Below are 26,671 nucleotides of genomic sequence, written 5' to 3'. Positions count from 1 at the left end.
TAATACTTTAAACAAATGGGATCAAAGTATGTGTAAAATTTAGTAGCCTTTAAGAAATAGAAGCTGAAAAGTATATTAAAAAAATTTCATTCAAGCACAAGTAATCCACCTTCCTGAACTGCAAACACTTCCTCAAGTATACATTAGGGATCTGGTTCTGGTTTTGATGTAACCCTCAGAATTGTGAGGCCTGAGGGCCAGAGCTCCATGGGAAAGGGTTACTGCTAGCCTTAAAATAGTAGGCCCTTTTTCAAATTATAAGTGCAGCAGACTCACCTGGGAGCTTGTTTTAAGTGTGGATTCTTGGCTCCCTCCTCCCAGAGATTGGTTCAACAGGCTGTGCCAAGGAATCTGTTTCTCCTCCTGTGCGCTGGGGGAGGGTTTTGTTTTTTTTTTTTAAAAATATGGAACGCTTCACGAATCTGCGTGTCATCCTTGCGCAGGGGCCATGCTAATCTTCTCTGTATCGCTCCAATCCCAGTATATGTGCTGCCGAAGCGAGCACTGGGGGAGGGTTTTATTTCTTGTTCTCATCACCAGTCAGTCTTGGGGACCCATGGCTCTGCTGCACAGACGCCCCTCCAGTGTGCCGGCCGAAGGAGCAGCCCCGGCCAGCACAGGCCGGGCAGCTAGACTTTCAATGAGTAATTCTGGTGATTGTGGACCACACCTTGAGCAATGCTGCCTTATGGGGTTCTAAGAGGCCAGTATGTAGGAATGAACACTTCAGTTCCTGGCAGATGAATAACCTCTTTGCACATCTAATACCTCCAAAGAGAACAGCCTTTATTTTACTAATTTCCTAGGGGGTTCACAGGTTCTCCCTTAAAACTGGATTACAAGTTATACTAGTAAATAACACCAGCTATAATGTAATTGCTTAGCATCCTTACTGAACATGATTGTAGCTCATATTTACTGAGCTCTTATATTAAATGTACCAGGCACTGTGCTCAGCACTTCATTCTTTGTGTGACAGAGAATGTGTCACATTCTCTGATAACCTTCATTCTTTCCCTGTGACACAGACAGGATGCCGCATGTCCTGGCCTGGCAGCAATGACCCTGGGTGACCCAGAAAAATTCAGCTGGCCACTGCTCAGTAGGCCCCATGACTTGCTCTAAGGAGCCCAAAGCAAGTTATTCTCCTGACGTGATCATACACACCAATGTGCTGCAAATATTTTCTCCCAGAAATTTGTGTTTTAATCTTGGTGGTTTCCATCATAAACAAACTTTACACATATTTTTGGCAGTAAAATCTATTTATCTTCTCCCTTACTATAGCTTTTAAGTTTTCTGTCCTGTTCAGAAAAGACCTTTCCACACTGGAATACAAAAATATCCTATATTTTCCTCAGTAATTCTGGAGTTCAATTTTTTGTTTTTTCCCTCTGGAGCTACTTTTTGTGGAATCTGTGAGGTAGAGAGCTCTTGTTTTAATAGATAGGCAGTTATCGTAGTCTTTATTAAATAATCCATCTTTTTCCCACTTAAAATACTCCTGTGTCCTGTACTGAGTCCCTCACACCTGGGTCTGATGCTGGGCTCTCCCTTTGATTCCAGCAGTCTGATCCCACCCCAAAGCGCCCTGGGAAATCTAGTGCCTTTTACCCAGCACGACTGCCCCACCCACCCTCTGCTCATTCAGAATTTTCTTAGTAGTCTCACACATTTACTCTTCCAAATGAACGCTGTTGTCATTCAGTCGCTAAGTCATATCTGACTCTTTGTGACCCCATGGACTGCAGGATACCAGGCTTCCCTGTCCTTTGCCATCTTCCAGAGCTTGCTCAAACTCATGTCCACTGAATCAGTGATACCATTCAACCATCTCAACCTGTCATCCCCTTCTCCTCCTGCCTTCAATCTTTCCCAGCATCAGGGTCTTTTCCAATGAATCAGCTCTTCACATCAGGTGGCCAAAGTATTGGAGCTTCAGCATCAGTCCTTCCAAAGAATATTCAGGGTTGATTTCCTTTAGGATTGACTGGTTTGATCTCCCTGCTGTCCAAGGAACTCTCAAGAGTTTTCTCCAACATCACAGTTCAAAAGCATCAATTCTTCAGCGCTTAGCCTTCTTTATGATCCAACTCTCACAATTCATAAATGACTGCTGGAAAAACCATAGCTTTGACTACACGGACCTTTGTCAGCAAAGTAATGTTTCTGCTTTTTAAAACGCTGTCTAGGTTTGTCATAGCTTTTCTTCCAAGAAGCAAGCATCTTTTAATTTTATGGCTGCAGTCATCATCCACAGTGATTTTGGAGCCCAAGAAAATAAAGTCTGTCACTGTTTCCATTGTTTCCCCATCTATTTGCCATGAAGCAATGGGGCTGGATGCCATGATTAGTTTTCTGAATGCTGAATTTTAAGCCAGCTTTTTCTGGCTCTCCTCTTTCACCTTTGTCAACAGGCTCTTTAGTTCCTCTTCCCTTTCTGCCATAAGGGTGGTGTCATCTGCATATCTGAGGTTACTGACATTTCTCCCGGTAATTTTGATTCCAGCTTGTGCTCCCTTCAGCCCAGCATTTTGCATGATGTACTCTGCATATAAGTTAAATAAGCAGGGTAACAATATATACCCATTTTTGAACCAGTCCATTGTTCTATGTCTGGTTCTAACTGTTGTTTCTTGACCTACATACAGGTTTCTTAGGAGGCAGGTAAGGTGGTCTGGCATTCCTATCTCTTTAAGAATTTTCCACAGTTTGTGATTCACACAAAGGTTTTAGCATAGTCAATGAAGCATATTTTTTTTTGAATTCTCTTGCTTTTTCTATGATCCAACAGATGTTGACAATTTTGGAACCTGTCAAATTCCAAAAAATATCCAATCTCACTGGAATACACTGAATTTATAGGATGATTTGCAGAGAACGAGAATCTTTACAGAACTGTAACATGCATCGTTTGAGTCGACATACAGAATGCTCTTAATAGATCTTGAGTTGATCCTCTTGGATTGTATTGGATGGATGTTTTGAAACTTTTGCTCACCCGTCTCATCTGCCACACTGCAGGGGTTAGTAGTGCCAGAACACAGCTAAATAACTGTATGGCCTTGGTGAATCTCTGACTTTACTGGGAATGTCTGTCGTGGTTGGCTCTTTAGAATGCCACTGACTACGGGTTTCAGATGGAGACACCTTTATCTAGGTTAGGATGTTTCTTCCTAATCTTTAACTCACTAAGAGTTTAACAAGGGATGGATTTTAAATTTTACCAAATATTGTTTAATAAGGAATAGATTTTAAATTTTACCAAATGTTGTTTCAGCGTCTATAGAGACTATGATAAATTTTTCTCTAATAATTGAAGCTGCAATGAAGGCTGACGAGCAGCCACAGTGCCTCCTAATTTAGTCTATGTCTCCCTAGTTCCCCACAAAGACTTCTGTAGAAGGATGTGCAAGGAGAAGCTTCAGGCCTGCAAGGATGATGTTGGAAGCCTTCTCAAGTTGGAAGCTTCACTTTCTTTCCAGGGAAAGGAAATGTGCCGGATCAAACGCCCCTGTGATAGGAAGCGGCTCCTGGGGAGAGTGGTGGACAGCGTGCAGGAACCAGAGGAGTCAAGCAGAGTGCCCTCCCTCACCCCACAAATCAACACGCAGACCCAGTGCCCAGTCTGAGACGGGGGTTTTGGTACCTGAAGTGTCCTATGCCCTGCGGCCACGGCAGTCATGAGTCCTTCCTGCCACACGGCAGCCCCTGGCCAGGGCGTGCGGGTCAGGGAGCACTTCCGAAAGGAGCTGTCACACGAACAGCCATTCCTTCTACTCCTCCACCCCACGGCTAACCCTCGGTACCCAGCCCCCTCCTCCTGGTGTTGCTCTGCTCCTGCTTGTCACATCAGGACATGTGTCCTTACACAACTACGGGACTCCCCTAGAGTCAGCTGTCGCCCACTGTGAGCCCTACGCCGGGCTGTGGCCCACTCAGCCTCCCCTGCTTCTCCTCCATCCCATTCGCGGAACAGGGTGGATGCCTGAGCCGGTGCCCCATGAAGTGGACACGCACACCCCAAAGCAGAGGCTAGCACTGCCCCCTCTTAGCAAGGGCCTTCGCTGCTGCATCTCAACGGCACTGCCCTACCTATCCACCCAACACTGGGCCTGTGGGCTGCCCCCCTGCACAGACGCAACGATAAAGGGAAAATGAGGGCAGAGCCCAGTCTGTCATGGTTCTGAGAGGTAGATCGGGACAGGATACCGGGTGTGGCTTGTCCAACCCGATCTCGTGTGAAGAGGCCAGTCTCCGTGGATGAATCTTCCTTTCAGGCCACAAGGAGATCTAGCCCAAGCGGAGGCGGAAGGTGGCGATCTCCATGGGCTCCACGTAGACGTCAGTGCTATTGGAGGGCGAGGCCAGAGGGTACAGCAGGGTCAAGGAGGTTGGCTGCAGGAAAACCACGTCCAGGCCATGGAAGAGGCTCCCCAGGGCCACCTGTGCGGAGGGAGAAGGCACAGGGCAGTGCGGGATGCTGACCCGCCACGTGCTGCTGCTCCTCCTCTACGTGACCTGGGTGAACCTCACGTCAGCACAGGCCCCCACACACAGCAAGCGCCTACACGCCCAGTCCGTCTGCGGAGCGCTGGAACCCCTCTATGGACTCAGGGCGGGAACCGCTGCACTGAGCCGGGAGGTTTCTGACAACGGGGACCATCTTTTCTTTTTCTTTCCACACCGTGCGAGGCTTTGCAGGATCTTAGTTTCCCAACCAGGGGTTGAACCTGGCCCACAAGAGGGAAAATGCTGAGACCTAACCACTGGACTGCCAGGGGACTGCCAGCAGGGACCATGTCTTGATTTACGTCTGAGTCACTGGCACCAGCACACAGACACATTGATCAGTGCTAGTCTTTGCTGGCTTAAACAATGACTAGAGTATGATGGCTTTTGGTTTTTAACTCCTGGTGTTTCTGTTTGCTTAACGCAGGCTCATACACGTGGAACCAAAGTTCTCTACCTGGACACCTCGTCTGGAACCGGCCCCTGCCAGGCCTCAGAGGCTTTGAAAACACATCACCAGCTTCTTCCCCTTCTCTCCATGAAGTCCTAGAGTAACCCTGCCCACCTCCCCACTGGCTGCCCGCCTCACCAAGCTCTCTGCCCGCTGTTCCTGGTGCTCTGTTTCCCTGCCCTCTGCTCCCCTCCCACACTGGCCCTACTCACCTTGCCTTGGCTTGTGGTGCAGTTGAAACCCAAGTTCTTGGCCTCAAGGCCACAGTCAAAACCCTTGCGGTGTAAGAGGAGCGCGGTTTCTGCCGAGGGCAAGCCATCCTCCTGGAGACAAACACACAGGGCAGCGCATGTGTGTGTGTGTGCGCGCGTGTGTGTGTGTGTGTGCGTGTGTGTGGGTGTGCACGTGTGGGTGTGGGGGCGGGGATGGGGCTCTGCGGGGCTCACAGGTGTGGCAGCACCGCTGCCAGGAAGGCAGGGTTGGATGGAGAGGAGTCTGGGTGAGGAGAGGCAAGGTCCGCTCAGGAGATCCAGTGCTGAACCGGACACTCACCTCGGCCTGGAGCGTCCGCAGGTTGAGCAGGTGGAAGTCACAGGGCAGTGAGGAGGCCAGAGGGTGAAAAGAGCGCAAAGCGGGGCCAGGGGCCTGCCTCCTGGCCATGGGCAGGGCGAGCACAGGGGTGTTCAGGTACATGGACGTCAGGTGGCTGAGGAGGGACGGGTAGCTTGTGGAGGGGCCTTCGCGGACCTGCAAGACGGGCCGAGGTCTGGCTGAGGATGTGGCACCGGGGGAGCGGGAGGATGAAGCTCAGCCTGTCGGCTCCTGTGCAGAGAGCATCCCTGACGTGTCCGGGTACACGGGGTGCCTGACTCCAGAACCCTTCAAGTGCAGTCACTTCCTGCCTCACACAGCTTAGGACAGGTGACCTCACTAGGCCACCGCACCTCTAACTCTGGGGGCTTTTTGCTTCCTCGTGCTTCTGTCAGCAATGTCTCCTACCATGTAGACTCTCAGAGTAGGGAGAAGGGAAGACAGACAGATGGACGCTTCACCACGGGCCTCTGACAGAGAAAGCCTCTGGGGCAACCTGTTTCAAGCTCGACGTGCCCTGATGCTTGAGCCCAGCAGTCTGCACCCCTTGGTCAGCTGACAGGGATGTCACACTCACAGGCCTGAGCTCAGCTTTCCTCCGTGGCAGCTACTCCTCCACGTTCTAGATTTACGTTCTTAGCATCTTCTCCCTGTTGTCCAAATCTCATCCTTCCCTCAGAGACAATCTCCATTCCCCTTGGCAGGGTCCCCATGTCCACCTCCAGTTTCTCCCTCCCAGGGCTCAGTTCAAGCCACCAACACTGCTTCCTGCTTGAACATCCTTGAAGCAGTCACCCCTGAAGACCCACCGGGTCCCCTCTGTGGGAGTGATATGCCTACAGCAGAGTCCTAACAGCATTCCTTCAGCTCAGGTGCCTCACTGGCCTCCAGGAGGAAGTCCAAAGTCTTCGCCAGGCACTCCAGGCCCATTTTGTCTGCCCCCAACCACCCTCCCTGGCAGCCCACACTGGCCACTAGAACTTTCTGCAATTGTGGAAATACACTACATCTGCACTAGGACAGCAGCTACCAACTATCTGTGGCCACTGAGCCACTTGGAATATGACTAGTTTGAAAGAAGAACTGAACCTGTTATTATATTTAGTTTTAAATACATCTAAATGGTCACACATGGCTAGTGGCTGTCACACCGGAAAGGTGGCTCTGGTCCAACTGAGTGAATTCACGGCTCTTACCCTTCACATCCTTTCTTGCCTCCCACCCTGTGCCTTGGTTCAAATGTGTAGGGCAGACCCCTGCTCATCAAAGACGCTCATGGATGACACCTCCTCCAGAAAGCTGTCCTAGATTCCACTATGTTCTCTCATTCCTCAGGACCCGTGGACATACCCATTTTCTACTTTTAATTTGCACACACAGCTCATCCCCCACCCCTACTCACGAGTCAATTCCTAGAGCACAGAGTCAGCATCGTATGCATCTGCCGCCCTCTCAGCCCTCACAGCACAGTGAGAACCCAGCAGCTATTTGACGAGTGAGTGACCAAGCCCCAGACGGGGGATCGGGCAGCAGGCTCTGCCACCAGGGACTCCAACTCCAGCTACACATCACTAAAGCTAGTTTGACACCCGTCACTGGCCCTTACCTCTCGGTTCCTGTTCCTGCTGCTGTGAAAGATCAAGCCCCTAAACATGGCTGCCAGTTTGGAGAAAAAGCCAGGCTGGTGGGGGCAAAGAAAGCCGTGAGATGACTGGGGCAGCAGCAGAGAGGGGAAGAGGACACAGGGCGGGTGGGGAGTAAGGGATGAGCATGAGAAGAGGGAGCGAGCTGTGGAGAGGGAGGCACCGGGCTGCGTGAGATGGAGCAGCAGAGCGTCAGACTCACTTCCCACCACCCCGGGATCAGGCCCTACTCTGGCTACACCTGCCCGCCGCGAGGAGGCTCCCAGGCTGGGGCTGGGACCCGGGGCCACCCGCGGGCCTAGCCTGACCTGGCTCCCGGGGGGGAGGCCCAGAACTCACCTCCCTGCCCAGGGTTCGCCGTTCCAACAGGAGGCGGAAGTGGTTGCAGGTTCTCTTGTTGTCCTTGAGCCCCTGGCCGAGGCCCCGGTTGTCGTCCTGCATCAGTCTCCGGTCCAAGATCACCTCTAGCTGGCCTGGGGGAGTTCACTATGAGCCCCCAGCCTGCCTCCCTCGGCCCCAAACAGATGCTAGCCTCTGGAAGCAGCCCACCCAAGGCCCGAGGGGAAAGCCCAGCTGGAAGGCGAGTCACTCAGGGAACAAAGCAGCCAAGAAACTGGGCGCTGGAAGGGGCCGAGGGAAGGGCTGTGACCTGGAGGCTCACTGCCCATGTGTGTTCCAAGGCTCAGGAGCAGGGCAAGTCTGGGTGCCCAGGCAGGGACCCGTCTCTGGGCTGCCTACATGCAACAAAGTAAGCAGCAACCACAAAACCCTGTCAACCGCCATGGGAAGCTGCTGCAGAGGCCCTGACCCAGGCCAGGCTTTGTCAGATTGGGCAGACTTTGCTGTGAGTAGAACACATGCCTCCTGCCGTGGTTCTATGCAGGACAGACGCCAACTCTGCCCACCACATCCGTCAAAAGGAGGGAGCGAGAGGACAGTCAAACAGCAGGTGATCACCTCTCCTTTCCTTTAAAAATATGCCTGGGGGAGGGGCTCAAAGCGTACATATGTTGGAACGAGGATTTTTTTCCAGCACCTTTTTTTTCAAGACTCTCTCGAAGGGAGCCCATACAGAGAGCTCTACCCACCCTCCCGTATCCCCTGCCCAGACCCTGATTTCTGTACCTCCTTGGTTTTTACCCTGAGCAACCACAGAAAGACACCCCCAATCCTAAAACGGATCCCTTGCATGTAAACTGCCACCATGAACGCACTGTTTTCCGAAAGGGCAGGGGGACCGAGGTGGGACAGTCGGGTGAGTGAGGAGCCTTACAGCCGGGGTGACCGTGGGCAAAGAGGCAGCAGAGGCACAGGCCTTCCAGCAGGGTGGTCAGGTCCCCACTGTGCTCGCTGCTGGCCCCACGGAGCCTGGATCGGGCACCCTTGGCTCAGCCCCTGCACAAGCGTTCCTGCCCAAAGACGGACAGCCTGACGGCCTCAGAAGGCAGCAAGTGCCAACTGTTCACTGCACCCCGAGGACATAGGAGCCACGTGGGCTGGCCCCGTGTGGTGGCTCCAGGTCAGTCCTCTCAGGCCCTCCTTTTGATTCTCAAGACCGTCCTTCTCTGTTCTTTTGGTCATTGTCTTTTAATGACGGAAGGCAGGACGTATTTTTCTCTTTTGCTGGATAATTCATCCTAACCCTGAAGACACTGTTCCGCCTGTCCCTACCCTGTCCCTCCCAGGAGAAGGCGCACACCCACCTCAGCTGCCAATCCCCCTCAATGCCCGCTGTTTCTGGAGGGGATCCAACAAGCCGCCCCCTCCCATCACCCCCACAGCTGCCGGCACCCCCACAGCTGCCGGCACCAAGGAGAGGGGGCGACAGCGGGCGGCAGCCTTCCTGTCATCTCCCACTGGGCCTGGGGCCGACAGAGAGGGAGAGGCCCACGAGGGGACAGGCCTCGGGGGCAGGGATGGGCTTCTCAAGCTTGCCCTCTACACCTCCCCCACCACACACACACAGCGCCTGCTCCCCACTCACCATCGTGCAGGCTGGAGACGCCCAGGGCCTGGGCCGTGTGCAGCGTGAGGCGGTTCTGAGCGTCCTGGAGGTAGGCCATGACGGGCATGGGGTAGAAGTTGGCCTGCAGGGGCAGCTTCTTCAGATACCGTCGGGGCTGCACCTGTGGGCAAGGCTGGCCGATCAGGGGCGTCCCGGCCCCCTCTGGGCCCCCATCAGTCTCCGATTCCTCCTCCTCTATCAGAGCAGATCACCGCCAGGCCTGTGATGCAGGCAGTAAACTGTCAAGCCCTGTGCTCCACGGGGTCTCTGGGCCCCGGGCCTGAGGCGTCACCTGAAAGCCATTGAGGTCTGTGAAGAAGGCGCCCTGGCTGTCGATGTCCGTGCGAATGCGCAGGGCCAGCTCCTTATTGACGTAGTCCCGGATGTCCACCAAGGACGACACATCCAGGGACAGCCCCTCCACCCCTGGGTGCAGGACAGAGAGAGGCTGAGTGGAGGGAGCCACAGCCAGAGAGGGTGCCCCAGGTGAGTCCCAGCACTTCCGGCCAAGCTCAACTCCACAAAGGCTAACCAACATGCCTGCTCAAACAACATGCTTTCTGGGGACAGATGTGTGAACAGACACAGACAGCAGGCAGGAGCAAGAGAGCGCCACAGCCCACGGAGCCCACACCCTCCTCCCCGTGCTCCCCATCTGCAGCGCTCACCTGGCAGGTTATACAGCCGGACCACCTGGTGAACGTGCTCGTAGCAGGCAACCACCTCTGAGAAGAAAGGGCCTTCAGTGACACGCAGCACAGGTGGGTCCCTGGGAACATAGGGCTGGGGAAAGAGCAGGGGGCAGCTGAATCCACGGCAGGTGAGCAAAACAGGGAGGAGCCAGCCGCCGTCAAGCAGCAGGACTTGCTGCCAGCAGGCTCTGGGCTGAGACCCCGGCCAAGCCGGGCCCAGGCCCCAGGTGGCGCTCCTTGAACCCCCACCCCCGACGGGGGCAGTGGGTGAGGCGCCCTGGCAGGCAGGGGATGCCCTGGAGAAAGGCCTGCGCCCCTCCTCCTGCCCGCCGCTCGTGAACCCTCCCAGGGCCCCCTGGGGTTTGTGGGGTGTCCTCAGGGTACCTTGGCCTCGCCGTCGGGCAGGAAGAGGTAGGCGCCGCTCTTGTCTTTGGATGAGCGGGTGCCATAGACGAGGAACTCCATGTCCACCCGCTGTTCCTGCTCCTCATCCACCCTTCGGACACTCTGCCAAGAAACACAGCCCTGACCCCTGGCCCCACACCAGCACATCAGGCCTGCCCCCTGGGAGGGCATGGACGAACTTCCCCAAGGAGCCCAGCCCTGCTTCCCTGTGCTGTCGGCTCGGGGCCGACACGGCCCACTCCCAGGTCCACTGCCAGTCAGCTGGCAGCGCTCACGGGCCGGAGGCAGCTCGCGTGACCCGCTCCGGCTCCCAGCCCCTGGCCCTTTACCTTGAGGAGCCCGGTAAGGCCTGAGAACCAGACCTGCATGTAGCGGTTGCTGAGGGCGAAGTCACTGGTGCCCGAGTCAATGACCCGGAGAGGGAATGCCTCATTCCTGCTGACGGACAGTGGCCGCCCGTGTAGGTAGACGCGCACGGAGGAGGGCAGCGTGCGGGGCCCATCCAGGCCCTGCTGCAGCTGCAGGACGCCAAGACCCAGTGCTGGCAGGCGGACAGGCAGAGACACCTGCAGGCACGGGAGGGGTGCGGGCCTTGGACACGGGCCCGGGGTTCTGGCCCAAGAGCCCGAGCAAAGCCTGCACCCACTGGCGGGGGGGCGCCTGTCACCTCTGAAAGGGCAGGTGAGGCAACTTGCCCCTCATCAAGACTTTCATGAGTCTCCAATGATACTCGAAAAACCATGAAAAGGTAACCACACATAAGATTTCAAGAAAAATCTGCTGAATTAATGAATAATGGAACGATGTAGCTGCCATCCTTCCTACTGTCACACTACAGCAAACTTCACCTTCCTTTCAAGGACATACTCAAACCCCAGGAGTGACCAAACTCCGGGCAACCCCTCTCCTCAAGACGCCAGTTCCCAACACGGGAAGTAAGAAGGCTACAAGCAGGAGGTTGGGAAGCCAGTGTCGAGAGACAGCCTGAGGCCCCAGGGAGAGGCCAAGGATCAGCACAGAGGACTGTGGCGGGGCCACACTTGCCGAGCCCCCCTCACCTGATAGACGTCAGGGACCATGTCGGTGGCAGAGCTCCAGTGCGCGCTGACCTGCACGGCCAGGGGCTGACCCTCCTCTGAAAGCACGCGCACCCGGGGTGAGCTCACCAGCAGGGACACCATGCTGAGCCGCTCCTGTTCCAGCGGGTTGAACAGCACCACGTACCTGTGAGCGGAAGGCAGGCTCACCCAGGAGGCCCCTGCTCTGGGGGAACGGGAGCAGGAACATGGCCAGGCCAGCAGTCTCTCAGAGGTGTGGCGGCAGCTGGGAGGGGTGGAGAGCCAGGGAGGGGCTTTGCCTCTGTGCCCGGCTCACCTGGGTGAGGATTCCAGCTGGATCACTGTGCGCTCTGGAAGGGCATCGTGATTTAAGCGGGTGTCATCCTGGAATTAAGTCAGGGGGAGGGAAGAACCATTGTATGGCTCAGCCTGACTCAGAGACTTGCCTCCCCAGACCCTAACCTGTCCTGATGGGGACCAGCAGCTGTGCTGGGCAGGGATCTTTCACCCCAGGACAGGGAGGGAAAAGAAGAGCAAGGCCCTTGCACCACAGCTCTCGGCCCAGGCCCGCACACCAGAGGTCCCCTCGGGCAGACACAGGAGCGGGGCTCACCATCTGCAGGAAGGGCACCTCTGGGTCAAAGTGGTAGGTCTTCTTGTCCCCTAGCACCAGGTAGTGAGCTGCGTTAATGATGACCTGCTTCAGGCTGACAAGGGAGCGCAGAAGCCTGGGAGGGCAGGCAGGAGAGTGAACAGGGGAGAGGTGACCACCGAGAGACTGTCCACCCACCTGCAGGGCGAGCCCCCAGCCGGCCAGCCCACCGACCACTCGGTGCATCCTCATATTGGGGACGGTGGGCAGCAGCATAGAGCAGATGGGGAAGAGGAGAGGGCTCCCACCTGACCCCATAGTCCACCACAACGGCCTCCTTGGCGGTGCCCGTGATGGCGTCGTGGTGCTGGAAGAGCCCCAGCGTGCGCCGTGCATCCGTCAGAAGGGCGAAGTTCGAGAGCGGGAACTGGCTGGCCAGTCCAGCGCGGCGGGCGTGAGCCACAGCCAGGCTGTACAGAATCTCTGCGCCCCTGCCCAGATAGACAAGTCGGCCTCCTGCCACACAGCTCCGCTGGGCCCACCCTCGCTCTGCAAGCCCCACGCCTCTCCCTTCCTCCCCTTCTCTGTGTCGTGGTCACCATGCCCTTCGTGTCCCCGCTCAGCCAGTCCAGCCCCTCCTTGAACCCGTCTCCCTCCAGCCTGGCAGCAGGGCCATCTCACCGCAGATGCGCTTCCAGGACGCGGTCCAGGTTCTTGTAGAAAGGCCGTGAGGTGTAATAGCCTGTCCAGTAGTGGTCCTCCCGGTCAGCGTAGGAGAAGAAATCCCCGCTCAGCACGGGGAAACCTGGAGGCCGAGCCCCCGGCTCCACCCCTGTCCTCTTGTAGAGAGCGTCAAAATAGTCGGAGAGGGTGCCAAACTGGGCCTGTGGGGACCCCAAAACCCCCTTCCATCAGCTCCAGAGTCTTCTGGGAATTCTGGCTCCCCGCCACAGCTGGGGGTGAGGGGGAGCAATCTGGTCTATGCAGAGGGTAGTCCCTGTGTAGCCTGGACCTCACAGAAGCTGGGGAGCCTGGGAAAGAATTGTGACAAAGAAGGAAAAACACACCCAAGAACTGTGAATGCACCCCTGCTCTGGAGTGGTATGGGGGAGCAGCAGACCTCACAGGAGCGGCTGGGCTGCAGCCCCGCCGAGGCCCCCTCCCAGCTCAGTGTCCCCTCACACCTGCACGTGGAGGTCAGGCTTGCTGTTGAGGAAGTCGAAGAGCCGCTGGTAGTTGAAGAACTGGGCGTCCCACTCCTGGGGCTTGTCATAGCGGAAATCATCGCCCAGCGGCACCAGGAGCACGTTGCTCCGGAAGAGCCGGGACTTCTTTCTGTACTGGTCCAGGAGCAGGCCTGCCCTGCGGGTGGGCAGGGGAACCGGATCACACGGAGCCTTATCACCGGATCCTGAGGGGGGCCAGCCTGAGAGGCGCCCCCTCATACACCCGTCACGGACTCACTCGGCTGGTGGGTAGGAAACCCAGCTCCAGGGAGCCTGGGGCTCTCTGGGCAACTAGTGAGTTCTCCCCGAGGCACGGCTTCAGTTCCCTGGCCCCAGTTCTACCCTGCACGCCGCACAGAACAAGTAAGTCCTCCATGCCCATGTCGGTCCCTCAGACAATCAAGATGTGCAAGTGTGCCCCTGGGCTTCCTCATCAGGCTCTGCAATCCCCGCTCTTCCATCCCCACTCTTCCGTCTCTCTGGTTCCTACAGAGCAGCTGGGAACCCACTCACCGGCAGATCTCTGACGAGCCCATCAGCCACATCCCAGAGTGCAGGGCCCAGCACTGACCATGCAAGCCCAGGGGAAGGCAGGCCACACTCCCGGCATGGCCAGAGTGGCCGTGTGTTCACAAAGGCCTGTTGGGCAGCCCCTACTCTCACCCCACGGTGCTGAGGTTAGGGATCATGTTTTCTGTGCATGCGGCCCAGCAGACCTTTTCTCATCCTGAACTTTCCTATCCTGTTTACGGACGCTAAGGGTTGAACCTTACAGTTATATCTAATACGAATAAAAATCTTATCTGGTTGGATTCAGCCCACATTTCAACCTCTTGAGATCTTCTGGGATCCTGACTCTGACACTCCAGCTTTACTCTGGCACCAGCCAGTGATGCGGCACGGCCCTGGAGTGAAGAGCCCCGGCTCGGGCTGGGTGACACCAACGCCGGCTGTGCATGCACTAGCTTGGGCAACTTACTGAACCTCTCTGGGCCTCAGTTTCTATCAAATGAGGATGACATCAGTACCCACTATCACAGTATTGTGAGATTTGTTAAACACTTAAAATAGTGCCTGGCACATAGTAGTAACTATATACAAACATGTTATTTTCTTTTTCATCCCAATCACTAATATAATCAATTGAAAAACAGAGCCCTGTCGCATTAAAGCCTCTCTTCTTAGACAAGTCTGGTAAGTGGCATGTTGTGTGTGTCACAGTTCAACCAGCCACTAATGTGCTTGGTCCAGTTTGTTCTTTGCCATCTTGTTCTCAAGGAAGTGAAGTGAAGTTGCTCAGTCATGTCCGACTCTTTGCGACCCCATGGACTGTAGCCCAGGCTCCTCTATCCATGGAATTTTCCAGGCAAGAGTACTGGAGTGGGTTGCCATTTCCTTCTTCAGGGGATCTTCCTAACCCAGGGATCAAACCCGGGTCTCCCACACTGCAGGCAGATGCTTTACCATCTAAGGACTCCTCAAATGCTACCTTCCCCTAATTTATCAGCCCTGTAAGGCTTTTAAAGGAGAAAATGAGACTATCTCCCATGACTTGCTCTGTAAACCTTGCCTGGCCTTAAATCACAGCTGCGGCTCCAAGAAAAAGTGTGCCTTAAAAGCCCAAGGTTTTTACTTGAAAGCAGCATTTAGATTTTTGGATTCTAGAAACAAAAGACTACTTTCTTTTGCTTTTGGTCACATGTTTCACCTCTTGGACGTCAAGGAAACTGGAGTATTGCAACACAAAAACCAGTTCAACTTGTTACATTCTTAAGGCCAGTCCAGTTCTGGCTGAATCATTGTTTAGGTCTCTCTTAACCCACCTTTTCCTGGGGGAGCCATTTCAGCAATACCTTTAGGGGTCCCCAAGGATTTTCTCAAAGGGAATGGGTTTGTTTTCTGTGGGGCAGGACAGAATGTGCATCTGAATGAGATTACAGGTGCACGGAGCCTGAGGATCCTGGCGGACTTCAAGCCAAGGCAGGAGGCCTGAGATTAATGAAGGCACAGCAGGCTGAAGGCTGGAAGGCGCTGCACTAACTTGAGAATCATTTGCCTCTGAGGCAGTCCACTGGCTCCAACATTAGTTTATAAGGACACTGGAAAACACACTCATTTGGGAAAATAAAGCCCTTCTGGAGAAGGTGGTTCCTTACAGCCACTCTGGTTTTTCAGGAAAATGCACTAAAAGATTTGTCACTGAAAGGGCTGTGGGCCTGAACTCACCAGCCAACCCTGCCCCCATTTGATGAACGTGGAACCTGAAGCCCCGCCTTGCAGCACAGCCCAGACGTGTCTGCAGAGGGGGAACGGCACCACCACACCCAGTCCAGGGCTGGCAGCAAGTACCTCTCGGCCACATTGGCCTCCGTGATAGCCCGGGGTGGCACCTTCCAAGGGCAGCTGATACGCCCACCAGGCAAGCGCTTGAAATCAAACTGGCAGCAGATTTTGGGATCCGGGCCACACGTATGCGGGACATCGTAGCTGTAGAAAGGCATCATGTGGCAGAAGATGTCTGTGCTGGCGTCCGAGTCTACAGAAGACACGCCAAAGAGTCAGGTCCTGGAGCTGGGCTCAGGGAAGCCGGCGGGGGAGGTAACTACTCCAGCTAAAGGCGGGAACTACACTCAAGGCTACGAGAACATGCTGGCCAGGGTCAGGATCAGGGAGGGCAGGGGAGCCCATGGCTCCTCTAGGGGACAGACAGGCTCCGCAGCGGCCAGGGATATCAATGCGATCCCCCACCTAACCTAAAGGCTAGCACTTCTGATGGTCTACCCCAATGCTCTGAAGGACTGGTGGATCTTATTTCTGAAACCCCTGCCCTTCCCCCGGGAGAACTACCACTGCGACCCCCTCCACCCTACCTGGCCTTACCCCAGGTCTGCCTCCACATGAACTCCAGGCTGTGGCTGGCGGCGAAGTGCTTCTTGATGGCATAGTGCACCCTCTGAATCAGCATGCTGGTCAGGTTGGCACGGCGCAGCAGGTAAGGCATGGTGGGGCTGTACCCAAAGGGGTCCACCGCCCAGCCTGAGCGCGGGGTTGCACCTGGGCAGGGGCACAGAAGTCAGAGGCCTGAATGCCCCAGGGCCTGGCCACCGGGTCCTTGGCCCCACAGCCCCTCCTGCCATCACCCTGCAACCATGCTGGTGCAATCAGCCTTGAAAGGAAGCATCCCCTGCCCACCCCGGGCCTTATAGCCCCACTGCTGTCCTCTGGCCCAGTGACAGGGGCAGACTCCGGCTCCTGAGCCCGGACTCACCCAGGTTCTTCTCCAGCCACTGGTGGCCCTCGATGAGCTGGTCAATCAATGCAAAATAGTGGGAGTTGGCCTCGTCCGGCATCACCCAGCCTCCTGTTGCAATCTCCAGCTGCCCGTTTCCCACCAGCCTGCAGTTAAGGGCGCACACTCAGCATGGGGTAGAGACCCTCTGCCCAGTCCTGCCAACCAGAGGAGGGGACCTGTATGCACTGGCCTCACTGAGCCAGTTGACCTGAACCCAGGACCAACCACGGGAATAGACACGCGCCCTCCTCCCCCCAGCCAACCTCCAGCTGCACTGGCTCTGTTCCTGCCTGGACTCGGTCTGCACTTCCAGGGCCAGGCCCTACAGTTTCTCTTCCCTGGGCTCACACTACTGCGATTTTTCCTAATACTAGTGACCCTCGAATCCGTTCCTGCCTCCTCGTCCCTGGTCCCGCTACCATCACACCTCATCTCTGCTCTGTCTCCTCCTGCCTCTCCCTGGCACCCACAGCTCCAGGAAAGGACTTCACACCCATCTGAGGACCCAGAGGGCCTTCCCGCCTCCCCAGTGGGCACTGGCCTTCGGACTGCTGCTCTCTTTTGGGCACTGATGTTGTCCCACCACTTGGCGAAGAAGGAGACTTCTGCCCAGATGAAGCGCCGCCGGGGGTCCTCCTGCAGCTTGGACACCATGTTGTTGAGGATGTGTTGGGTCTGTTCTGTGTAGTACTTGTCAAAGGTCTTGAGCCAGCCTGGGGGAGCCAACAAAGGGTCCCCTGAGGATGCCACCATCTTCTCCAACTGTCCCTCCCTTACCTTTGCCACCAGAAAGTCCACCCAAGCCAAAGCAATCTTGAGAAAGAAAAATGGGACTGGAGCAATCAGGTTCCCTGACGTCAGACTACACTACAAAGCTACAGTAATCAAAACAGTATGGTATGAGCACAAAACCAGAAATCAATAGAGTAGGATAGAAAGCCCACAGATAAACCCACACACCTATGGTCACCTAACCTATGACAAACGGGGTAAGAATATACAATGGAGACTAGACAGTCTCTTCAGTAAGTGGTGCTGGGAAAAGTGGACAGCTACATGTAAAAGAATGAAATCAGAACATTAGCTAACACCATACACAAAATAAACTCAAAATGGATTAAAGACCTAAACCTAAGACCAGATACTATATACAGCTCTTAGAGGAAAATGTAGGCAGAACTCTCTGACATAAATCACATCTTTTTTGATCCACCTCTTAGAGTAATGAAACTAAAAACAAAAATAAGCAAATGGGGCCTAATTAAACTTAAAGGCTTTTGCACAGTAAAGGAAACTATACACAAAACAAAAAGACAACCAACAGAAGAAAATATTTGCAAATGAATCAACCAACAAGGGATTAATCTCCAAAATAAACAACTCATGCAGCTCAATGTCAAAAAAATAAACAACCTGATTAAAAAAAAGGGGCAGAAAACCTCAATAGACATTTCTCCAAAGATATACAGACAGCAGCCAAAAAGCATGTGAAAAAGTACTCAACACTGTTAACTAGTAAAGAAATGCAAATAAAAACTACAATGAAGTTATCACTTCACACCAGTCAGAATTCCCATCAACAAAAAGTCTACAAATGCTAGATAGGGTGTGGAGAAAGGGAGCCCTTCTACACTGTTGGTGGGAATATAAACTCATACAACCATTATGGAGAGCAGCACGGAAGTTCCTTAAAAAAAACTAAATATAGAACTATTGTGTGATTCAGCAATCCCACTCCTGGGCATATGCTTGGAGAAAACCAGAATTCAAAAAGACACACACACCCCAATGTTCACTGCAGCACGATTTACATTAACCAAGACATGGAAGCAACCTAAATGTCCGTCGACAGAGGAGTGCATAAAGAGGATGTGGTGTATACATACAGTGGAATATTAGTCATAAAAAAGAATGAAAGAAATACCATTTGCAGCAACTTGGATGGACCTAAAGACTGTCATACTGAGTGAAGTTAAGTCAGACTGAGAAAAACAAATATCATATGATACTGCTTACATATGGAATCTAAAAAAATGGTACAAATGAATTTATTTAGAAAACAGAAAACAGACCCACACGCATATAAAACAAACTTATGGTTACCAGGAGAAAGAGGGGAGAGGAATAAATTGACATAAACACACTACTATATATATAAAATAGATAGCTAATAAGGACCTACTGTATAGCATAGGGAACTCAATACTCTGAAATGACCTATAAAAGAAAAGAATCTATGAAAGAGTATACATATGTATAAATGGTTCACTTTGCGGTACACCTGAAACTAACAGAACATTGTAAATCAACTATATTCCAATTAAAAAAATAAAATAAACAGGGCTTCTCTGGTGTCTCAGCGGTAAAGAATCTGCCTGCCAATGCAGGAGAGATGGGTTCAATCTCTGGTCCAGGATGATCCCACATGCCTCGGGACAACTAAGCCCACGTACCACAGCTCCTGAGCCTGTGCCCTAGAGCGTGGGAGCAGCAACTACTGAGCCCGGATGCTCTAGAGCCTCCTGTGCTTTGCAACAAGAGAAGTCACCACAATGAGAAGCCCTCACATCACAACTAGACAGTAGCCCACGCTTGCCACACCTAGAGAAAAGCTCACCTGGCAACAAAGACCCAGCGCAGCCACACAAACAAATTTAACAAAAAAGAAAAAGCTCTCTGCTTGGTCCCGGGGTCTGCCGGGCACTCACGTACCCGGGTCATTGTGAGAGTGGGGGACCACGAACACCTGCAGGCTTTCGGTGTCCCAGTCGCGGGGGCTGTAAGAGATGTCGAAGCCTTGCTTCCACACGCCGCCATCCACGTTGTCAAACGGTAACTCCTCTGACACAGTCAGCATCTGCCAGGCAGGAGGACAGCAGCTCAGGGCCCCGGCCACAGCCACTGGGGGTCCCTGCCGGCTCTGACTCTTACCTGCAGCTCTGGCTTCTGGCCGCGGCCCCCCAAGGCAAACTGGCAGTCTTGAGGGGAGATGGAGAAGAAGCTGGGCCGGGGCTCTGGCGGCACCACCCAGGAGCCGTTGGCCACATAGTAGGGCACCAGGGCGGGTGGGCCCTCCACGTTGGCTGTCAGCTCTAGCACAGAGTCCTTGATGTGGCTGATGATCTCATGGTTCTCCTCCAACAGCTGCTCCAGCTGTTCAATGCGGTTCTGCAGCACAGATATCTGACTCTGCCCCCAAAAAAGCAGAAAGCAGTCACCCCCGGCTCCCTATGTTACAAGGAAGATCACTGCATGCGGCTCACCGCCTGAGGCCTAACTATGATCCTTCCTTCCCTAATCAAAGGCAGGACCAGGAGCCTAAAGGGCCAGAAGGTGATGGGTGTGGTTCGAATCACTACTGAGGACTGCAGCCCACTTGGGCTGGGAGTATCCTCACTCTAGCTCATGGATGGCAAGGATTTCACCTCCCATGCCTATTCTCGACAATCGTGTTGCCTACCTGGAGCACCGTGCTGACAAGGACTGCACCGGGGCTTAGTGGGAGGGAAAGCTGCAATCCACGAGCAATGTCTGCCAAGAATTCAGGCGGACAGAGCAGCAGTACCCAGTGCCATTTTTCCTCTCTCCTTTCTTTTTTGCCATCATTGCCTACAGCTTTCTAGAAAAATCTGCCTGTTGACCTGGGCTGCCATGACTCTCCAGCTGGGGCAATAACCTGATCCTGGATAATTTACGCATGCAGAGATTAGCAGCCAGGACTGACTCACCCGGGGGAAGTTCCCACCGTTCTGGTGTCGAGCAGGATCATGTTGTACTCGGTCCAACATGAGGTAGAGCGAGAAGACAGCCACGCAGAAGATAGCAGCCCCACACACAGTCACCTGCTTTTTCAGCTTCATACTGGCTTCCACACACACCTGGCTGGAGGGACATCAGATGTAGCTCTGGCAAGCAAAAATCCCTTGGTGGTCTTTCCACCAAATGTCCCAATGAGTTCCTGCTCCTGAGGAATACCAATCTGCCTGACTCCAAAGACACAAAAGCTTCTAGAGCTCTGTGATAACCTGGCAGGGCGGGAGGGGGAGGTAGCTGGAAGGGAGGTTCAAGAGGGAGGTGACATGTGTATACTTATGGCTAACTCCTGTTGACTCACTGACTCAATGGACATGAGTTTGAGCAAACTCCTGGAAATAGTGAAGGACAGGGAAGCCTGCCATCCTGCAGTCCACAGGGTCACAAAGAGTCGGACACAACTTAGAGACTGAACAATTCCTGTGATGGCAGAAATCAACAAGACTGTAAAGCAATTATCCTTCAATTAAAAATTTTTTAAAATATGGGAGATATACATTAAAAAGAGAAAAGAAAGCTTCTAAGCACAGACTCCTAACACTGGCTATGGACCCAACCTGGATTGTATTCTCCGGGCTGACACAGAAAGCACTAGTAAGACTAAGCACATTTGAGGCCAGTCCTGCCTGGTCATGGTAGCAGCTCTGTCCCCAGGGTGGATGTGACACTCTCTCCCACGTGGATGCCATTAAAAAGCAACCGGATCACAAAACTTTCCAGCTGTGACTCCTGAGCTAGCCATACAACTTCTTGTTATAACCAGCCGCCCACAGAGCTTTCCTACAAGAAAGACACAGCCAGTGAAAGGAGGCGGGTGTCCAGGCGCCCTGGCCATGAGTCTCTAATTTCAGAGGAATAAACTGGTATCTATTTTGATTTAAAGGATACAGTCAAAGCTCCAAGAGACTAACAAGAAAGCCTTTCTCCCTGCCTGCTTGGATCAGACTGGTACTCACCAAAAACACTGCCTGGCACAGCTCCTCTCTTATTCAGGAATACAGAATGAATTAAAAAAAAAAAAAAAAAGCCAAACAAAGAAGCAGCAGCAGCCACGGCTTATGTTTCTAACAGAAAGTCCTCTCCCTGTTCTAATTGCGACAGTGGGCAACTTTCAGCCTCTGCTTACAGAGCATTGAGGGGACCCCCTCGGAAGCCCGGGGTGATGGATGTCGAAGATCCCCTGGGTGGGGAGAAGCTAGGCACAGCTGCGGGGCTGTGGGGCAACTTGAGAGCATCAGCGCCCTCCACCACCGCCCGCGGCCCGCACTTGCCTGCGGGGCTGAGAGAGACCTCTAGCCGCCAGGCGAGCGGGGGCGGGAGCGGCCGCTCCAGAGCCTTCCTCCAACCCTGGGGCTGAGACGCTCTGTCGCCTCGGCAGCGTTGTGCCCTACTTAGCACGATCTGATTCCGCTCAGGAGCCTCCGGGCAATATTTTTAGCCCTGGTAGGCTGGGTCCAGGCCACAGGAGGTGGAGAGCTGGGGAGAGAAAGTGGGATCACCGAGGGGGACCGGCACCTGCCGCCGGGTCTTCGGCCACTGGCCGGCCCGCCCGCCTGCCGCCCGCAGCCCCCTCCCGGCGCTCCCAGCCCACGGCGCTCCGAGGCTCGGCCGGGCGCAGGACCGCAAGGGCCACTGTCCGGTGAGGAGGCCGGAGCCACCTCCGACACCGAAGCACCATCACCGTATGCACTCCTGACGCCCACGGCCGACCTCGGCCGGGGCCGCCGCCGGAGCCCCGTCCGCGCCCGCCCAGCGCGTTACCGTCCGCGGTGGGCCTCCGCGCCGCCCTGGGCCCCGCCGGCCGCGCTGCGCGCCCTCACACCCCCGGGGCCAGCGGCCCGCGCGGAAGAAGCGACGCAGGCGAAGGCGGGCGTCTGCCCTCCGGTCGTTCCCAGAGGGGCCCGACTGCCCGGGCCCCGGGCTTCCCCTCTCACGGCCGCCGGGCCGAGCGGCGTGCGGGGCGGGGACAGCCTTGCCGCGCCCCCGCGCCGCCCCGGCCCCGCCTGCGCGCCCCAGCCCCGCCGCCGCCTGTGGTGCGCCCCGCCGAGCCGGGCCAGTCGGGCCACGCGCGGTCCTCGCTCGGCTCCCGCCGGCCGGCCCGGACGCTTCCGGTGCGGTCTACGCCGTGACCCCCGGCGCCGGCAGAGGGTCCGCAGTGCGCAGCCGCAGCCCGGACCCCGGCCTCGGCGCGCCGCGGAGCCGCGAGGACGGGCGCGTGACTTGATGTTCTCTGACTCTTCCTAAATGTCAGCACCTGAACTACCAGTAGCAGAAACAGTCCTCCTCCATTTCACCAATCGAAGGGTGGAGTGCGTTTTCCGGCCCCCTCTCAGCTCTGGTGTAGGTATCCTTCCCTTGATGCAATTACGCTCCTCGGACAAAGGAGTGCTGCCTCCTGGTGGTACCGTGCGTTAATCACAATTCCCTGAGTTTGCAATTAAGGAATAAGACACATGCATTTCTCACTTGCCCTTTTACTGGACATCAGGGTTTATAATTTTGCAGCATACTAAACCACACCAGTGAACATCTCTACTTGTCTTCTTTTAAAATTATTACCTTGGGACGTGCCTGGTGGTCCAGGGGTTAAAAATCTTCCCTGCAGTGCAGAGGACTCAGGTTCTATCCCTCGTTGGGAAAATAAGATTCCACATGCCACAGGGCAACTACTGAGCCCACGAACCACAACTAAGACCTAGTGCAGCCAAAACTAAATAAATATTTTTAAAAATTAGAATTATTACCTTAGGACAAATTTGCAGCTGTGAGGTTACCTGCTCAAAAGATTAGGACTGATAAGACTGATGATACTTGGCATTTTATTGCTCCCCAAAAGAGTTGTGCCAGCTTCCACCATCAATTACAAACTTGAAAATTGCTTAAGCAACTTTTTTGTTGATTAGCCAGATTTTCAAACCCACTTCATTGTTTTAACTCCCATTTCATTTATTACCATCAGAAACATTTCTCTAGGTTTATTTGCTAACTAACATGCCTGTTACTAAAGTGTTAGAGGTAGTCTGGGTTCATCATCCAGACTTCTAATCTGTGTTTATCCTGTGTTTCTGTGCTTTGTCCTTGTGGTCTGGGAAATTTATCTTCCAACCTGTCTACTGAATTTTTCATTTTGGCAATCATAAGCTTAGTTTCAAGAGCTCTTTCTGGTTCTCTGGTAAGTCTTTTTTTTTTTCTTTTAACTGAGACACAACTAAGTATGTGGCACAAGTCTTAAGTATACTGTTTGATGAGTTTAAAACTCAGGTATAAATGAATATACAGGTTTAATCATCACTCAGATCAAAACACAGAACTTTCTCATCGCTCCCAAAGGTTCCCTTCTATCAAGAGGTCAAGGACTTCCCTGGAGGTCCAGTGATTAAAAAGCTGCCTGCCAATGCAGGGGACATGGATTCGGTCCCCGGTTCTAGAGGATTCCGCAGAGCACATGTTGCAGGGCAACTAAGCCTGTGTGCCACAACTACTGAACCCATAAGCTGCAACTAATGAAGCCCAAAGGACCTAGAGCCTGTGTTTGGCAACAAGAGAGTAAGCCCTGCTTGCCGCAGCTAGAGAAATCCCAAGTGCAGCAACCAAGACCCAGAGCAGCCAAAAATAAATAAATAATTTTTTTAAAAGGTCAAACATTCCCTAAGAGCAGCATGGTAGCTAACAGGGCCACAAATCATTGTGCACAAATCTCTGCATACACCTAGCAAGATATGTCTACCATACTTCCATGAGATCCAGCTAGTAAGGAGATGATAAGCCCCAATGGATCCAGACTGCTATTACCCACACAGACAGCAAAAGCATGGCCAGCCTGGTGCCAGCTTTCCCCAGCCATAGGATGACACTGAACCGGAGGGACCAGATGACAGGGAGCTTGATGGTAGGTCTCTCTGCAGCTGAGAAGCCAACTATTAATAACTCAGCTGCTATCAGACAACTTTATGACCTGCCGCTACACTCTAAGTTGGGGGAGAAGGGTGGGGCAAGGTGGAGAGGCCTACCCTTCACTGAAACTAGGCAAAGGGATGAGAAATGGCTTTGTGGAATCTCCCAGAAGAAAGTGGCTCTTCACCAGGCTGCTTCTCTCCCCCTGTTCAGGAGGAATCATAGTGTATTCTGACAAGACTCAAATTGGACAGTGATCAAGCCTTGCCTCCCATGGCCAAGTCGTCAGGGCAATGTATCAGAGCCGTTTCTAAACAGTCTACCTTCCACCACCCTGACCCTTCATGTATCCAGCAAAGAATTCTTTTCAGGAGCATCAGTCACCCCAAGAGGTAGTCCGATTCATTGCACTGGTGGGAGCTTGCACCAATAGGAACTTGCTGCCTATCTATCTTAGGCAACATAAGTTGAGAGTGACCACAGCTATGTGTCCCAGCAGGATGATCAGACCCACTTGCAGATTAGACCACAGCCAATCTCCTTATCTGTAGCCAAACCACAGTATCCCAGATGCTACTGGGGATCAACCTTAGACCCTCCCTGTTTGTGAGTCAGGAGAGAGAGTTAGGACTTCCCTGGTGGTCCAGTGGTTAAGAGTCTGCCTGCCAGTGCAGGGGCACTCATTGCATCCCTGATCTGGGAAGATTCCACATGCCGCAGGGCAACTAAGCCTGTGCCCCACAACTGCTGTAGCCTGCACATCCCAGAGCCCGTGTTCTGCAGCTGGAGAAGCCACCACATTTTCCTGCCTTGGGGTAGCTATTGGGCCGTCCTGTCGAGGGCAGTATGAACTAGTTAGTTTTTCTAATTAGGATATCATCGATAGAATAATACCAAGGTGCTTCTAATGGGATTCCAGGCTACTCCATATTTTGGTGTATCCACTGGTGGCAAATCACAGGGGAATTCAGGTAGACCTGTGACAGCACTGAAAAGGTGTATTGTAACCCAAGCCAATAAAGACAAGCTGATTTTCATTCTTTGGGTATAATGGAATGTTTAAAAAGAATTTAGCCAGGTCTGTCCTCTCAGAGCCCAATAACGAGAGAGAGTTTTTGGAGGTCCTGGTGGTCCAGGGGTTGAGAATCTGCCTTGCTGTGCTGTGGAGCGACTAAGACCCCTCATGCTGCAGCCAAATGAATAACTAAATATTCAAAAACAAAAACAAAAAAACAAAAGAGTTTGTCTTCATGGAAAGACTACCACTTTCCTCTTTGGGGATCCCTTGTGTAATAGCCAAACACACACGGCCTTATGGCAGGTTTCTCTCCCTACCCTGGCCTGTAGTCTGTTACCTTGACCTTTGCCGAGGTTTCCATTCTGGGAAAATGATTGCACCATAGCTGAAGAGTTTCCCAGAGACATCCCCAAGAGCAAGAGAAGATTTGGTTTCAGCCTTGGGCTGCTAGGGTTGAGCAAACGTTCAATCTGAATTTGGGGTAGCAATTTCATCATCTACATTTTACCACAGTTTTTTTTCATTAATGGATAGGAAAATCTGCCATACAAAAAGAGTTTCTGTGGAACCAAATAACGTATTTAGGAGTATACAACTTCACTCCCTGAAAGATTTGAGACAGCTTTCAAAAATATGTGTAGTACTAAAAGATTAGGGCTTTCCTGATGAATCAGCAGGTAAAGAATCTGCCTGCAATGCAGGAGACACAGGAGACTAAGGTTCAATCCCTGAGTCAGGAAGATCCCCTGGAGGAGGGCATGGCAACCCACTCCAATATTCTTGCCTGAAAAACCCCATGGACAGAGGAGCCTGGTGGTCTACAGTCCGAAGAGTCACTGAGAGTTGGACACAATTGAGCACCTAAGAACACACATTTCATCATCTGGGTATGCATGTCTCCATAATGAAACCAGACTGAGGTCACAGCGGACTAAAAGGAAATGACTACTTGGCCATGTTGGCACTCAGGGTGGAGCCGAAAAGGTCACATCCCTTTTCTGGAGCAAAGACAGGGCTCCGTGGGCTGTCAGGTCAAGTGTGGGCTAGAACTCTGGCGCAAGGATCGAGACAGCTCATTACTCACACCAAGAGCAAAAGCATGACCAGCATGGTGTCAAGTCCTGTCTAGTGCTCCTAGTGCTGTAGGCTGACACTGAACTGAAGGGACAGATGACAGGAGGCATGGTGGTGGGCCACTCTGCAGCTACGGAGCCAACTCTAAACTATGGCCAAGCAGTTGTAGGGCCTCGGGCCTTACTTCACAAGGGGAGGGGGCCAGATGGGAAGCCTGCACTCAAATGAAACTACAGAGATAGATGAAAAGTGGTCTCCCACAATATAGGAAGGCTCCTCTCTAGGCTGTGTCCTCTTGCTCCGGGAATAACAGTGGTATATTCTGTCAAGACTCCAGTCGCCATGCACAAACCTTGCCCACGTGGTCAATGTAGAGATGCAAGGTTATAAGGACACCAAGGCAGT

The 26,671-nt window shown here is 53.5% G+C and overlaps 1 protein-coding gene and 1 non-coding gene across 9 annotated transcripts; both read right to left on the bottom strand.

Annotated features, from left to right (window-relative positions):
- Positions 1-398: 398 nt before the first annotated feature.
- Positions 399-505, bottom strand: LOC122419957. Its single transcript, XR_006263157.1, has one exon. It is a non-coding gene; the product is annotated as a U6 spliceosomal RNA (small nuclear RNA).
- A 2,709-nt stretch (positions 506-3,214) lies between these two features.
- Positions 3,215-22,645, bottom strand: MAN2A2 (mannosidase alpha class 2A member 2). Of its 8 annotated transcripts, XM_043434563.1 has the most exons (25): positions 22,042-22,409; positions 21,552-21,756; positions 20,196-20,349; positions 19,399-19,656; positions 19,180-19,324; positions 17,009-17,180; positions 16,444-16,571; positions 16,056-16,229; positions 15,525-15,711; positions 13,134-13,311; positions 12,631-12,833; positions 12,258-12,440; positions 11,971-12,085; positions 11,674-11,741; positions 11,358-11,523; positions 10,629-10,865; positions 10,279-10,401; positions 9,871-9,985; positions 9,495-9,628; positions 9,182-9,323; positions 7,537-7,670; positions 7,161-7,235; positions 5,516-5,710; positions 5,176-5,286; positions 3,215-4,446 (listed from the first exon to the last, which is right to left on the bottom strand). In XM_043434563.1, exons 3-25 carry the CDS (start codon positions 20,325-20,327, stop codon positions 4,294-4,296), a joined length of 3,528 nt encoding a protein of 1,175 aa, XP_043290498.1. In that variant the 5' UTR covers positions 20,328-20,349; positions 21,552-21,756; positions 22,042-22,409; the 3' UTR covers positions 3,215-4,293. The 8 variants fall into 8 exon arrangements, with proteins under 8 accessions (XP_043290498.1, XP_043290492.1, XP_043290494.1 ...); XM_043434557.1 differs by lacking the exons at positions 7,161-7,235; positions 22,042-22,409 and adding an exon at positions 22,535-22,645; XM_043434559.1 differs by lacking the exon at positions 7,161-7,235 and having other exon boundaries at positions 3,215-4,351; positions 22,042-22,408.
- Between the last annotated feature and the right edge of the window lie 4,026 nt (positions 22,646-26,671).

The sequence above is a fragment of the Cervus canadensis genome, chromosome 17, assembly GCF_019320065.1.
Source record: "Cervus canadensis isolate Bull #8, Minnesota chromosome 17, ASM1932006v1, whole genome shotgun sequence".
NCBI lineage: Eukaryota > Metazoa > Chordata > Mammalia > Artiodactyla > Cervidae > Cervus > Cervus canadensis.
This window is presented reverse-complemented; position numbering and strand designations above follow the sequence as displayed.